The 14,218-nt window shown below is 36.5% G+C and overlaps 1 protein-coding gene across 1 annotated transcript in view; it reads left to right on the top strand.

Moving 5' to 3' along the window:
• Positions 1–8,595, top strand: part of LOC137406473 (WD repeat-containing protein 76-like) — a 31,417-nt gene extending 22,822 nt beyond the window's left edge. The window contains exons 11-13 of the mRNA XM_068093058.1: positions 268–421; positions 4,599–4,767; positions 8,470–8,595. Coding sequence (XP_067949159.1) covers positions 268–421; positions 4,599–4,767; positions 8,470–8,477 — 331 coding nt within the window. The 3' untranslated portion in view covers positions 8,478–8,595. The remainder of the gene's footprint in view (positions 1–267; positions 422–4,598; positions 4,768–8,469) is intronic.
• Positions 8,596–14,218: the final 5,623 nt, after the last annotated feature.

Here is a 14,218-nt window from a genome sequence, read left to right as displayed (position 1 = left end):
AGTAAATGAGTCAGTGCACAAATCGAAGTTCTAAACAAAAATTAAGTTCACAAAACTAATTCACTCTAAGTAAAAGAGTGAAAATTGATGACGCCTTAAAGGAAGCAGTGCTAAATACATGTTTCTGTAGTTCCCATTGAGAGTTTAGACATTGGGTCATTTGAATTGAACATGAAACTTGTTGTTAAAGCTTTACACAACATTTCAGTGGTTTGAATAATTGCTGTATATCAAGTTTGAAGGAATTTGTTTATTCTTTTATTTCAGTGTTTATGACTCATCTGAACTAACCCGAGTGGAATCCATCAGCTCCTTTTACCATAACAACAAGACCGGGAGGTGGCTGTCCAATTTCCGGGCTTCCTGGCACCCCGCTAGGGAAGACTGTTTTCTCATCGGCGCTCTAAAGCAACCTCGGGAGGTAGCGATTACCTTAAGCTCAGACCGTAACTGCCCTGTTGATGCTGATAAATTTGTTCTTCCGGTTTTCCTAAAAGCATTCAGCTGTGCTGGCTTACTTGTATTTGGGAATACTCTACAATGTAGACCTTTTGGGCTGTAAGATGTCCTAGATTATAAGGTGCAGCATCATTATATCAATTTTAGTCATTATTTACACATAAGTAAGCGCAATAAGCTGAACAAAACATGTGTCAAAGTTTATTCAACTAATTGACAATTTATTTATTATAACTCTCAACTTGTTTAGTTGTAGGCTAACAAAAAATACAAAACTGTTGTTCAGTTGGAACACAAACATTCAACATAGACTGCACTCAACTTTCAGTTCATTCCTTGTTTAAGTTTGGTGATTTTGGCAACATGCTCTGATCCCTCTTTTAACACAAAATTACAAAACCGATGTGCAGTTGTAATACGCACACAAAAAATTGGTAGGGGAAAGTTGGGTGATATGGACCTACCGGGTGATATGGGACAGTTTATATCTCACTAGGCAACAGTAATAGGATACAGCTGAAAGTAGTAAAAGGTCAAGGTTTAGTTACCCTACTTCCTGCAAAATGGCTGCCTACATAAAACAGCATGCTTTGTAGAGAGAGAAATTTAACTGTTTTTGCACAATTCCTTCTAACAATTTGCAGCCTTTTTCTTGCCATTTTGGCAAAAAACATCCAATATTTTCCAAAGTGTAAAAGGTAAGTTGTTCTACCTTATCTTGCCATCATTATTTCAAAAATTGGATTTGTTCTGTCTGCTTTGTTTTTAACAATAGCCTATAAACAAAATTATGTGTGTATGGGTGATATGGACCACCTGTATATGGGTGATATGGACAGGTGGTCCATATCACCCATATACTACTCTGCTAAGTCCTCTTTTGTGATTTTGTTAGACATGCCTCGCTATACTGCAAAAAACATTCGAGCTACATGGTCAGAGGATGCTTTGCTGAAAGCATTAGACAGTGTAAAAAATGGAATGTCTCTTCGTAAAGCTTCATCACAGTATGGCATACCACGGACAACTCTACTTCGAAGGCAGTCCAACCTCAGTATTGGAAAGATTGCTCTAGGTGGAAAACCCGTGCTAGGTGACATGGAAGAAGATCTTGTTAGTCATGTACTAGATATGGAAAGGACATAGTTCGGAATCACAGCAAGAGACCTAAGAAAGCTGGCATATCAAGTAAATAGCTAAAACCATAATTTTAGGATCCTGTCAACTTTTTAAATCAATCTTGTTCTGCAATGCCTAACAATATTGAAGATTATAAGAACCTTCATCAAATGATTTTACCTTTTCCTGACTTATTACAGCTTGCAGAAAAGAAAGGCATCCCACATAAGTTCAACAAGGAGTCACAAATGGCTGGGCAAGAATGGTTTACAGCATTTATTAGACGCCATCCAGAGCTTGCTGTTCGACTTCCTGAAGGCACATCAATGAACAGAGCAAAGGCATTTAACAAAGCTGCTATTTTAAAATTCTATGACAATTTGGAGCCTTTTCTTGCAATTGATGCTGCGCGCATATACAATGTTGACGAGACTGGAGTATCCACTGTAACCAAACCTGTGAAGATCTTAGCAGCGCGTGGAAAGAAAAGAGTAGGAGCAGTAACAAGTGGGGAAAGAGGGACAAATACAACTGTAATATGTTGCATGAGCGCAACCGGCACATTTGTACCACCAATGTTTATATTTAAGAGAATAAGAATGGCTCCCCATCTTATGAATGGAGCACCAGTAGGATCTGTCGGAGAATGCTCAGAGAGTGGCTGGGTAAATAAAAAACTGTTTCTCAAATGGTTGCAACACTTTCAAAAGTTCACCAATTGCTCTTTAGAAAATCCTGTACTTCTTATCGCCGACAATCATAGCAGCCATCTTTCGCTAGAGATTTGGCAGTTTTTACGTGACCATGGTATAAACTTTGTAACGATTCCCCCACATACGTCGCACAGAATCCAACCACTAGATGTGAGTTTTTTAAACCACTAAAAACTAACTATGCAGAGAATGTACGTTTGTGGCTGTTGAAAAATCCTGGAAAGGTTGTTACGCCTGTCGATGTAGCTGGGATTTTCAACAAGGCATATTCGTCTACATGTCGAATGGACCTAGCAATTTCTGGGTTCCTCGCTACAGGCATATCGCCATTTAACAGAAGCGTGTTTAGTGATGAAGACTTTAGTATTTTTAAAGATGATTTGGAAGCTGCTAATTTCGAAGTACCGAGACCACATCATGACAATATAACAGAGGGCATGGAAACATGTCAGCCAACAGGTCAGACCAACAAGAACAGAGAAACTTCAAATGACCAACCTCTTGCAGCTGATAGCTCTAACAATGGCTATGAAATTTCTACTTTGAGCACAGCTTCTGATCATGATCATACATTATCTTTGGTTATTTCTAAAAGCAAATGTGTCAGATCATTGATTAGCGCGATTTCTCCCAAACCAATTATGAACTTTAGTAAGGCCAAAGACAAATCACGCTCTCAAAGTAGTACGGTCTTAAACACAACACCAGTGAAAGTCACTTTGTTAGAAAAGGCTGCAAAGAAAGCAGCTAAAAAAACTTCTAGCGAGCCCACTTTAACATCAAAAGGTAATGATAATCCCGCCGTAACCAAGAAGTCAGTAAAACGCAAACAAAAAAGAAAAAGGCCACCTTAATCTTACTCCGACGACTCAGACGACGAGTTTAACATTTGTATTGTGTGCTTTGAACACTTCGGTAACAGCACATCTAGGGAACCATGGGTTCAGTGCAGTGACTGTGAACATTGGGCTCATGAAGCCTGCACTTCTGGTTACCACTTGTATACATGCCACAACTGCGAATCGGACTAGTTCATAGACTTAAGGGTAGTTTGGCAAGCAATGTGTTTTACTGCCACTGCTATTTTACTCACTGTGTTCATTTTAAATAGATAACAAAAATAATGTGGTGGTAGGGTCAAATACTTACATAGGCAGTTTGTTTCTTTAAAGACATGTTGTAACTGTTACTCCAATAAATATTTACAATTATTTTACAAAGGATGTTATTTTAATACTGCTCTTTCTTTCACATATATTTTAAACGTTTGTCAGTAGCAATAATGGTAGTGGTGGGGTAAAATACAACAGCTTTCATCAGTTTAAATTATTGTCCCATATCACCCATAAGCCCATCGAAATCACGGGTGATATGGGACACACAAAAAAAGATATTGTGGCCAAACTAATAGCTATAAGCTGCTAAAAATTTAATAACATGGCAAGAAAGTCGAGCTGTTCAACAAAAAGGTGAAATTTTAGTCGAGTTACTTGCCGGGTTTGCTGGAAGCTTAAGCGTCCCATATCACCCAACTTTCCCCAAGCCAATTTATTTTCAGTTCATTACTTCAAACTTTTCATCTTCATTGTCTAAGTTAAACGATTGAGAGATTTCGTTGTCAAGCAGGCCCAAGTCCATCATATCATTATCAAAGCCTGTCTCGCCGCTGTCACTGGCCTGTTCAGTGATGATTCGGTCCTTCCTAAAAGCTTGCACAACACTTGAGACAGATGCCTTAGCAGGCATCCATGATCCATTAGCAAATAGTGGCATAACTTTTCCAGCGTCCTGCATAAGATTAGTTGGAGGTTACCTAGCAATTACAATTTAAGCTGGTATGTATATGAGGTGCACTGAATTGTGAGCGCATTCCCAATTTTTGCAAAAAATTTTATGATTTTTGATGTGCCTTACAACCCGAAAAATATGATACTTATAGATACAAATACTCCACTAAACTGACTCGCTTGTAGATAGAGCTACTCCACTATGCTGACCTACATTACTTGTAGATAGAGCTACTCCACTATGCTGACCTACATGTACTTGTAGACAAAGCTACTCCACTATGCTGACCTACATGTACTTGTAGACAGAGCTACTCCACTATGCTGACCTACATGTACTTGTAGACAGAGCTACTCCACTATGCTGACCTACATTACTTGTAGATAGAGCTACTCCACTATGCTGACCTACTTGTAGGCAGAGATACTCCACTATGCTGACCTATTTGTAGATAGAGCTACTCCACTATACTGACCTACTTGTAGACAGAGATACTCCACTATGCTGATCTGTTTGTAGATTGAGATGTTTGATTGCAACGGCAATTTGCTGCACTCATTTTGTGACAACAATGAAGTCCTCCAGTCCATCACTTCACTAAACGTCTTTCACCCAACCCTTCCGGTTTTGGCTGGTGCCAACTCATCGGGCAAGGTCTATGTTTTCATGGACTCTTCGGTTGTCACAGGTACATTTGCATATTTACGATTTAAACACAGCTGCATCGCTATTGTAGCTGGTATGGCCAGGTAGATTAGAACACTTACTGTTCATTTCAATGCGCAACACTTGTGTCTACATAGCACTTCTGTGCTCCCTTTTTATCAGAACACAAGTTTCTACTCATAGCAAAATGCTTCATATATTAGCGGTATTGATGCTCATTGTGTAGCACATGCATTTGTTTCTGCAGTCAAACATCTACTTGCGATCATCTTTACATGTAAATATTTTTCAACATATAACTTTAGATTTGAGCAAATATTTGTCATGGCGTACAATGCAATTCCTAACACTTGACATTTGACGAAACATCAGAACTTTGTGATTAAAAATGAAAAAAATAGACTGTCATTTCTGTTCATGTGTCTTAAAGGTGAAATTACAATATCAACCTCTTTATGTATGATTAATTTAATTTTGGGCTAGAATTTAGATTTCAACAGTTTTTTGATAATGCAGTTGTTTTCTTACTATAGGCATTCACCTGAATTATTTATCTCTGTGAAACGAATAAAACAAACTAGAATACCATAACAATATTTAAATGGCAGGGAAAGACGAATTCTCTTGTACTGTTAATAGTTAATAAAATGCAATGAACTTGACTCGATAAATTACAGAGATGGGTACTCGAGTTAAAATGCTTGCTCGAACAAGCCTTGAGGCTCATTTCACAAATGAATTGAACAGAATCGATTCTCGGTTATCTTTTACTTACTGTAGTATTGTATTGACTCGGAGCATCCTACTAGTAAAAATTGAATCGAATCATTACTGTCACCATAGAGGGATTGATTCAATTCTCTATTTTCAATAAGCAAAATGACTCGAGTCAAAATGCACCAATCCTTCCCTTTAAGTTACAGCCACATGTGCCGATTTTTTCATTGATTCTGACCGCAATCACGAAGTGGACGATAAACACAGAATTATTCGACCGAAATTCACAGAATTGTCAGAGCTGTGCATGCACACCGAAATCGTCGACGAAACGCTCTTAATTGGCTAAACAAATTATTAGCAAGCACGATTCTAGCAGCTTTTGCAATATATATTATATAATATACTTTATAATATTACCTTATTAAGCTGTGTTTCTCCTAGTCGCTCCTGCTTGAACAGCTCATACTCATGAATGATTCCTCGCCCCGTTTTAGTCCATCAAGTCGTGTCACCTCTGCGCAGTCACACCTTACAATCACTAATGAAATAGTTGATGTTTGCTATACAAACAGTCAATAGACTGAGCTAATGCGTGTAGCTAAATTGGCGATTGTGTGTTATTGTTATTTTGATATATTGTCATCGGTCAATTTTTGTAAAAATTGATTTTGTTTATTCGGAAGAATTATAATGAATCATTGAAGTAATAGTATATAGTAATATATACTATTACTAGTATAGTATATATTACTATATACTATTAATAGTATATAGTAATAGGATAGTTAAAGAATTGAGAATTGAATTATGTTTGTGCAATAAATTGTGAATTGAATCGATTCTTATATAACATATCATGCAAAAGAGTTGGGAATTGAATTGTTTATTTTTTAGTGAGAATTAAAATGAATGGAGTCATTTTTCAAAGCCTTATAAACATCTCTGATAAATGATTTGGATATTCACTCTATACAAAGATAGGACATGACCTGCTTCTTGACTCTATCAGAATACCTTTAGCGGAGAGAAAACAATTGACATAAGGAATCGGAATCAAAGCTTTGTTTTTCCTAGAAGTTTTTGTTTATTAGAAGTTAGTAAAATAGTGTCTAACCCAAGAATCCTATTCTATTTGACTGGTTTCATGTCTCAAACTTGATGGAATTCATATAAGGTTCTAGGGTTGTTTTAAGAAGATTCTAGCTTCTTTAGTATCACTTTGACTTGTGTAGTCGAATCTTTATCAAGTAATCTTACATGAAATAACCATGTTGATATTCTCATTGATAAAATACAAAAGAACATAAATCTTTTTAAGCTATGTCGCAGATTTTGAGTAAATTATGAGTCAAACAATTTTACTTCCAATTTATTCATTGTCATTTTATTTATGGGATTCATGTATACCTGAACCTGTGTACAAATTCACTATTAGAGTCACTAAAGGTTATTTTACAGTAAACTACATCATGACTTGTGTTTAATTTACAAGTGATATCACATTGCTTTGTACCATCAACGTGTTTGCTTCGAACAGTGGATGTTCTCCCAACAGATGTTTGAAACACATGCGTGATAAAATGGGTGATAAAGGGTGATAAAATTTTAGCTAATGATAATGTTTAGTAAAATACACACTGAAACTTAGCCTGAAGTATGTGTTTAGTAAGCTAAATTCATTCAAGTTAAGTTCAATGTTCATATTATACTTCTGTATCGAAGGTAAAAACTCCCCACAGTATGTACTACACATAGCACATTGTAATGTTACATTTTATTGCGGATCATAACCACTAAATACACTAAAGTTACTGTAGGTAACTATAGTTATTAAGGGCAACATATTATTTTGTTATTAATTTTTAATATGTACATTGTATATATAAAATTTTGATGATTTGTACCAGGGGTTGTTTGCATTAGATATTTACTGTAGGTTTCTATACTCCTCTATACAAAATTTTCGCCTTTCGATGCCAACACCGGAACGAATTAAAATCGTATGACGAGGGTTCACAGTGTGGAGTTCTCACCATTGAGACAGACGTAGTGGCTAACCGCTGTGTGAGAGAGACTTGGACAGCAACGCATTCGGTACACCAGGCTTTTGTGACGCCACGTAACTGCATAATTTACCTTAAATGAATTTAGCACTTAAAGCTAAGTTTTTATATTTTACTTAACTTTAATTTTGTCATCGTCTTAATTTTTTATTCCTTCTTTCCGAATGGTTTGGCACTTTTTGTTTCCTTTTTACAATAAGTTTTAGTCGACTTTATTAAAAAAATTTCAAACTAATTTTCAAACTAAAAAGGATCAAGCAATGCAGTTGAAATTTGAATTTCGGAGAGAAATTTTGATGTCATATGGCGGGAAAAATGCTGTAACGAGGGGTTGAAAAAATCTTGTGTTCCACATCGTAAGGCACACCGTAACCCGAGCGTTCACTGTATATACACCATAATCGCACTTTTGCTTGATCTGAGCGTTTTAATCGCGATGAAGTTTGGTTATTTTCAATCTCGAAACATCCTGGCTGTCAAATCATCTCAAACATAAAAAACAATTGTAAACGATAGCAAAATACTGAGAATTTCTTATAAAATTTTACTAACATTTTGTGTAAGTTTATCTTTAACCGGAGGTATATGATGAACAATCTTTGAAGTAATGTGTATTTCATACATTCGATGTTGACAAATACTGGTTGCTGTTAATGAGCTGGTTGATATTATAATTATTCGATTAGGGAGGCCGACCCATGGATGCATCCAGTAATATTTTTAATTATCGCTAATTGGTTATCGCAACCTACATGTACAATCATTAAATCTTCATGAAGATGTTAGACTATCATATGACGATTATCAATAATGCTTTGTAGAGATATGTGCCCGATATGAAGAGAGATTTAATAATTATTGCGAAGAACTGTCGTGATTCTTTTACAATTGGAAAATTTCCCATAGAAGAATACTATATTTGTATATATTGCTTGTTACAGGTCAATAGCCTGGCTGGATAACTCGGAATGTACCAGAAAGCGGCATATTGTTTAGTTTTTTATAGATCAATTTTATATTTACTATATTTTTACTATTAACAATAGCTTTACTTACATTGGTGGGTCTAACATATTTTAGACATATTGTTTATTCATATTTCCATTAAATACAAGTTGACTGATAGCCATTGCTCTCTCCGTTCATCAGACATCATAATTGACGAATGATAATAATTTACACGTATGTATATTTGATTAATTGAAACGAGTGGTTCTCATTGAATAGACTACAAGTTCCATTGTAATTCATGTCTAGAATCAGCTTCATATAAGATTCCTTCATGAGGATCCACAGATACGCTAGTTGAAAGAAGTGACTTGATTGGGTGTTAAATTGTCAGCATTTCATTATTTAGAGCCTTTACTAATAACCCTAATCCATTTAATCACTTATAGGTTTCCTTCGACAGCAAACTAAATGAATTTATATCTACACACTGACAAATGCAATTACCACCAAAAAAACAAAGGCAAGTGTGCATTCTTACAAAAAACCCAGAAGAATAAAAATGTCACCTTATGATTGAATGTGATCGCGGTCACGAATGGTATTATAGCTCATGCCAGAAACTAAGCATACCTGGTATAGATATAAGCATACAATGATATCAAATCGAGGAGAAGAGTTTCTCAGATGGGTCTGTCAAGGTTGCCTACTTGGGCTTATATCGTAGACCTGTGATCAAGCTGTGACAAATGATAAAACCCTAGGACACTTAAGTATTTGCCTCATCTAACTTTCGCGGAGTCATCCTCTCGCGAAAATTTCATGCGCGAACCTAACTATCAAAACGAACGAGCGAAAACGCGAAATTAAATAGCTTTGTTCATTGATAGTCAGGCCTGTATTCACCGGTTGCAAGTTGGGGCGACTAATGTTGGGCGACTAGTTATGAACATCTAGGGTGTGGAGGGGCGGTGTAAGCCCCCAACAGGTTTCTTTCATGTAGGGCCTCAGCCGGGCCTCTCGTGTGAAGTTTTAAAAAGTTTTATCGGAAAGCATCAACATTTTTCTATGTTTTGAGGTTTGTTTTGTTTTAGGTGATGTGACTGACGAGACGTTTCTAAATTAAAATAGGCAAAACTTGACCGCAGTTAAAACGCTCAGAAAAAAGACATCTTTTTCTTTTGAGCATTTTAACAAAGATCAATTTTGCGGATTTTATTTTAAGTTCATTTGGAGGTTTTACGCTTTCGATGGGACATGGCCAAGTGGGTGTTTGGTAAAACTTGATCTTTTGCAATAATAATGATAATAATGATGCCTAAGAACTACTAAAAGTTGATGTTTGTCTCTATGGCTTGGAATGAAGTGATATTCTACAGCGATAAAAACCGTGGCCATGGCCGTTGGGCAAACAACTTTTTGAATAAATGATGTTGAGGTCGAGCTATCTGAAGCAATTTATCATTGCGTTAGAACTGACCAAACAAATCCATTTGAGTTAATCTTGTGTTTGAGATGAAATGTTACATTTTATCCGAGGGCGAGTTATCCGAGTAGGACTGTACTTAGCCGTAAAAAATTCCCAAAAAGTTGGGGCCGGCCAGCCGCTCCAGGGAATACGGGCCTGTTGATAGTCCAAAAAACAAATGGCAGCAAGCGATCAAATTGCATTATCGACCTTGCCCATACCATTCTACCTGCGGTGCACAATTACAAACTAGTCGCCAATTGAAATTTTTTTTATCGGTGAACTGAACCTGAGGAATCTAATTATGTTTGTTCCACTGCATTTATTTTCACATCACTATATTTTCGCACTCATCAGAGCTGTGAAATTAAGTTGCTGCGAGATTTTATTCTGTGTGCTACTCACGAAACTAAATACTAGCGAAATATAAGTGTCCTAGGGTAGCTATAAGTCAAAGCATAAGCTTGTAATAACAGTTGAGAACTGCAAACTAGATAAATCTGATAGATGAGCAAAATACTACAATCAAAGACTCATGTCATAATCAAGACTGAAAACACCAATTACCATAAAACCTCTAATTGAACGCCATGGCGCTCTATTTTTGAACCTTTCTCTATAGTGGCGAGCAAATAGAGATGGCGTTTAAATAGAGGCTGGCGTTGTTTTTTTCATATAACTCATGAGAAATCTGGGAAGATTAATTTAACCCTTTTACAGGCGAAGCGAATGCCGCCATATTTTGTACTCTCTTTCAGGCGAGCAACATTAACCCTTTTGGATGCAATAAATTTGCTAACTTACTACCAACTTTTCGTAGATCTCTAAATAAATATGCATTGGGAATCTGAGAAATATTTCTATCAGATAATATCTACCTTGCAATTAACCTGCGATCATATTATAACCTGTACCCTGCTATGCAATCCGTGGGAACTTTTAATTTTTAATGCATTCTAAATTTGAAGGCATATTTTTATTTTATAACTATATTTAACAATGTTGCATAAAAGCTCATTGCAATCATGGATATGTTCGCTACAGTTTGCAGCACAAACTCGCTTTTTATGTGCTATAGAAGAGGAATTATGAGCGTCGACTCATTGTAAGCAGAGTTAAAATAACTGTAAGGATGCTATCAAATAATATGATATAAATCTCCTAACCTCCGCTCTATTTTCAACCCTTCTTCTATAGTGGCGGTTAAATAGAGGTGGCGTTCAATTAGAGGTTTTACGGAATGTAAAAAGACAACGAATACTCCTTCAGCAAACAGTTGAAGCATGCAAACTCAATGTCACTTTACATTGCATAGGGCCCAGATGAATAGGAGCCAACCATTGCGTTAAGTCAAGAAATTCTTATCTGACGATTGCTGCATGCACCGTCCTGATTTAGCCAGTGCCTTCAGGCTGGTTGCCAAATCAGGAATTAGAGTTTGACCAATCAAAAATTGAGCAAAAACTTGGAATTTCTAAAACACATAAATCAGAGATTTAGAGGTATCCCAGCAGTCTTTCTGCCAAATGGATTAAAATTGTAATAAAGAATACAAAATAAAACAAGTTAATACAAAAAATACAAACAAAACAGTTAACTTGGATGAACAGTGGTGAAAGGTGTAGCACAAGAGACATGAAAATCAAGTCCAAAGCATTTAGGCGAAATGGCCCAGCATGAAGGACCTCCAGGGTCGGTGGGTCAGAAACATCAGCTCAAAACTATTCTACACCAATTGCTGTTTTGCCTCATGCAAATCCAATTAACTTTCTACTTTCACTGTGAATTACAACATCGCCTGCTTCAAGATTACCTTAACAAAATTTTAGTTGATTCTATCAGAAACTATAGGTATTATTCTATCATTTGCGATTGTTTTTGATGTTTGAAGTGGCCTGACTACTAAGATGTTTCAAGATTAAAATTGATAAAATTTTATCACAGTTAAAATGCTAAAAAAAAAGATGTGCCCAAACTTGCCCAATATGATGTACATAACCTTGAGGCTGCCTGTCACTCACCCCTGTCACTCACCCATATTTACGTTGGCTATTACTATCAAAATCGAGTGCTACGCAGCTCCATTGCCAAATATTTTAACTTGTATTTGCTCACGATTGGCAGAATATAGTTTTAAATATAACTACATATACATTGCTATCATAGGTGTCTCAAATGAGCTAATTAAAAATTGTCTCATTAGTTTCCTTTAAATGTTGTGTAAACTTATAAGTACCAGCCTACGATTCTGCCAGTCTTGCCAGTCTTAGACTGGCAGAACGTAGGCTGTCAGACTGTCTTAGACTTACTTTCCAGAAATTAATTGATCACTATAGTAAAAACCAACCTACAATGGTTGGTGACATGAACTGTCCTGGTTTTGACTAGAAAACTACAAATCTGATGCTGAACACAAGGCCCTTCACAATGACTTCCAGTCATCTGTATCGGCAAACAATCTAATCCAGGTAATTGATGGGCTTGACTCACATAAAGGGCAATATCCTAGAGCTTGTATGTACAAGCTGTTGCAAGCCCTGGCATTAGTGATTATTTCTTTATCGATATTGAAATGAAGACACGACCATCACAAATCTAAACTGCTATCCTATCTTCAAAAGATTATCGGAAAGCAGAGATTGATATATGTTAGTAGTCACTCTGGCCTACCCAGCTCCAATTCCCTGCGATGTCTAATGTTGATGACATCTAGAACGCCAGAACAAAAGAAAGTAGTGAATAATCAATTGTAACACAACGCATGCAGAGTAAACCTACTAACCAACCTTCCTGGTTTAGTCAACACGGCACTATTATGGGTAATGGCCGCAGAACACCGGAAAACATGCAATAAGTCTATACACAGACAAATGACTCCTTCTATCTTTGTATATACAAGCAAGAGAAACAAAACCACAAAATAAATACTTCCACCTCACCTTGAAATTTCATGATGCACACCACTTGTTCCTACATTAATGTGTGCTAATTAGGATTTGTCTTTTCCAAAAAATGTTTATACTAAAACACAATTTGGTAGCCGTGGCATTTACAAAAAGGCCCTGAATTTCATTTCAAAAAAACTTATGTATTTCAGCAGCAATCCAAAACTCATGAGGGTATCTTGCTCAGCTAATGGCACCGAATGTGACTAGCTTGTAATTACATGACAAAGAAGATTTTCTTTTAGATGTTGCACACTATTAGAAACACTCTTTTTTCAGCAAAATAGTCAGAAAATTATAGATTACCACTTTTTTCAGACTTTTTGCTGCAATTTATATACTGTGGTACAATATAATGACTTATGCATGTTATTTGATTTGTATTATTATTTTTCTTAGCCTCCAACTCTAATCTTTTTTTTACTTTGACAGCTCTCAACTTGAATGGCCCTCAACTTTTGTTGTCCTCATTTCTAGTTGCTGTTCTTGATATATAACACTCTATTCAATTTCTCAGTGTTTGACACAAGAAAGTGTTTCCTACTCATACCTGCCAAATCTCAGGCATCGGGCGTGAGACTCACGCATCTCACGCACTTGCCCCTTTTACCCAAGCAAACCTGTTTTTTAGCACCAATCTTCAAGTAGTAATCATATACATGTACTTACTACTAATAAACAACTACGTATAAACATATTTGTGGCATTCTCATCTATCCATAACCTACACCTCCACGACATGTAGTTTCCATATAGAGTTATATTATCTTTCGCTGTGGTGTTTTTATACGCTATGAAAATTTACCCCACTTATCAAATCCTCGCGTTTTCATTGCCCCCAAAATAGACACCCACTCCTTTCCGCACTCCAGGGTTGGCAGGCAGACCTGCCAACCCAAGAGTGGGGCAATGCGTGAGATTTTGTTTTGGGGCAATTGATGTATCAATAATAGTATATATAAAATTGTGGAAATTGGGGCAAAAATCTCATGCATTTTCATTTTTTCTTTGGGGTGATTGCGTGAGAGTTGGCAGGTATGTTGGCAGGTCTGTTCCTACTCCTAAAGCTTTGATAGACTGATACAACCTCAAAGCTAAAACTTTGACAGAATTAGACAAAACTGAAATTTCACAATGTGTGTGAGGGACTGACTTTTTAAATGGTTACCAGTTTCCATGAATAAAAGAAACTACAAAAACTGGCGGTTTAAAACCAAAGTCTTGGTGCTCAGTGGTCTGCTTATTTTGAGCCTATAACATTTCATTGCTCGGCGTACTCCAGTGAGATATCAACATCAAGACTGGTTTCGGGACTATGAGAGGTCATGG

Source organism: Watersipora subatra, chromosome 1 (genome assembly GCF_963576615.1).
Source record: "Watersipora subatra chromosome 1, tzWatSuba1.1, whole genome shotgun sequence".
Lineage (NCBI taxonomy): Eukaryota > Metazoa > Bryozoa > Gymnolaemata > Cheilostomatida > Watersiporidae > Watersipora > Watersipora subatra.
This window is presented reverse-complemented; position numbering and strand designations above follow the sequence as displayed.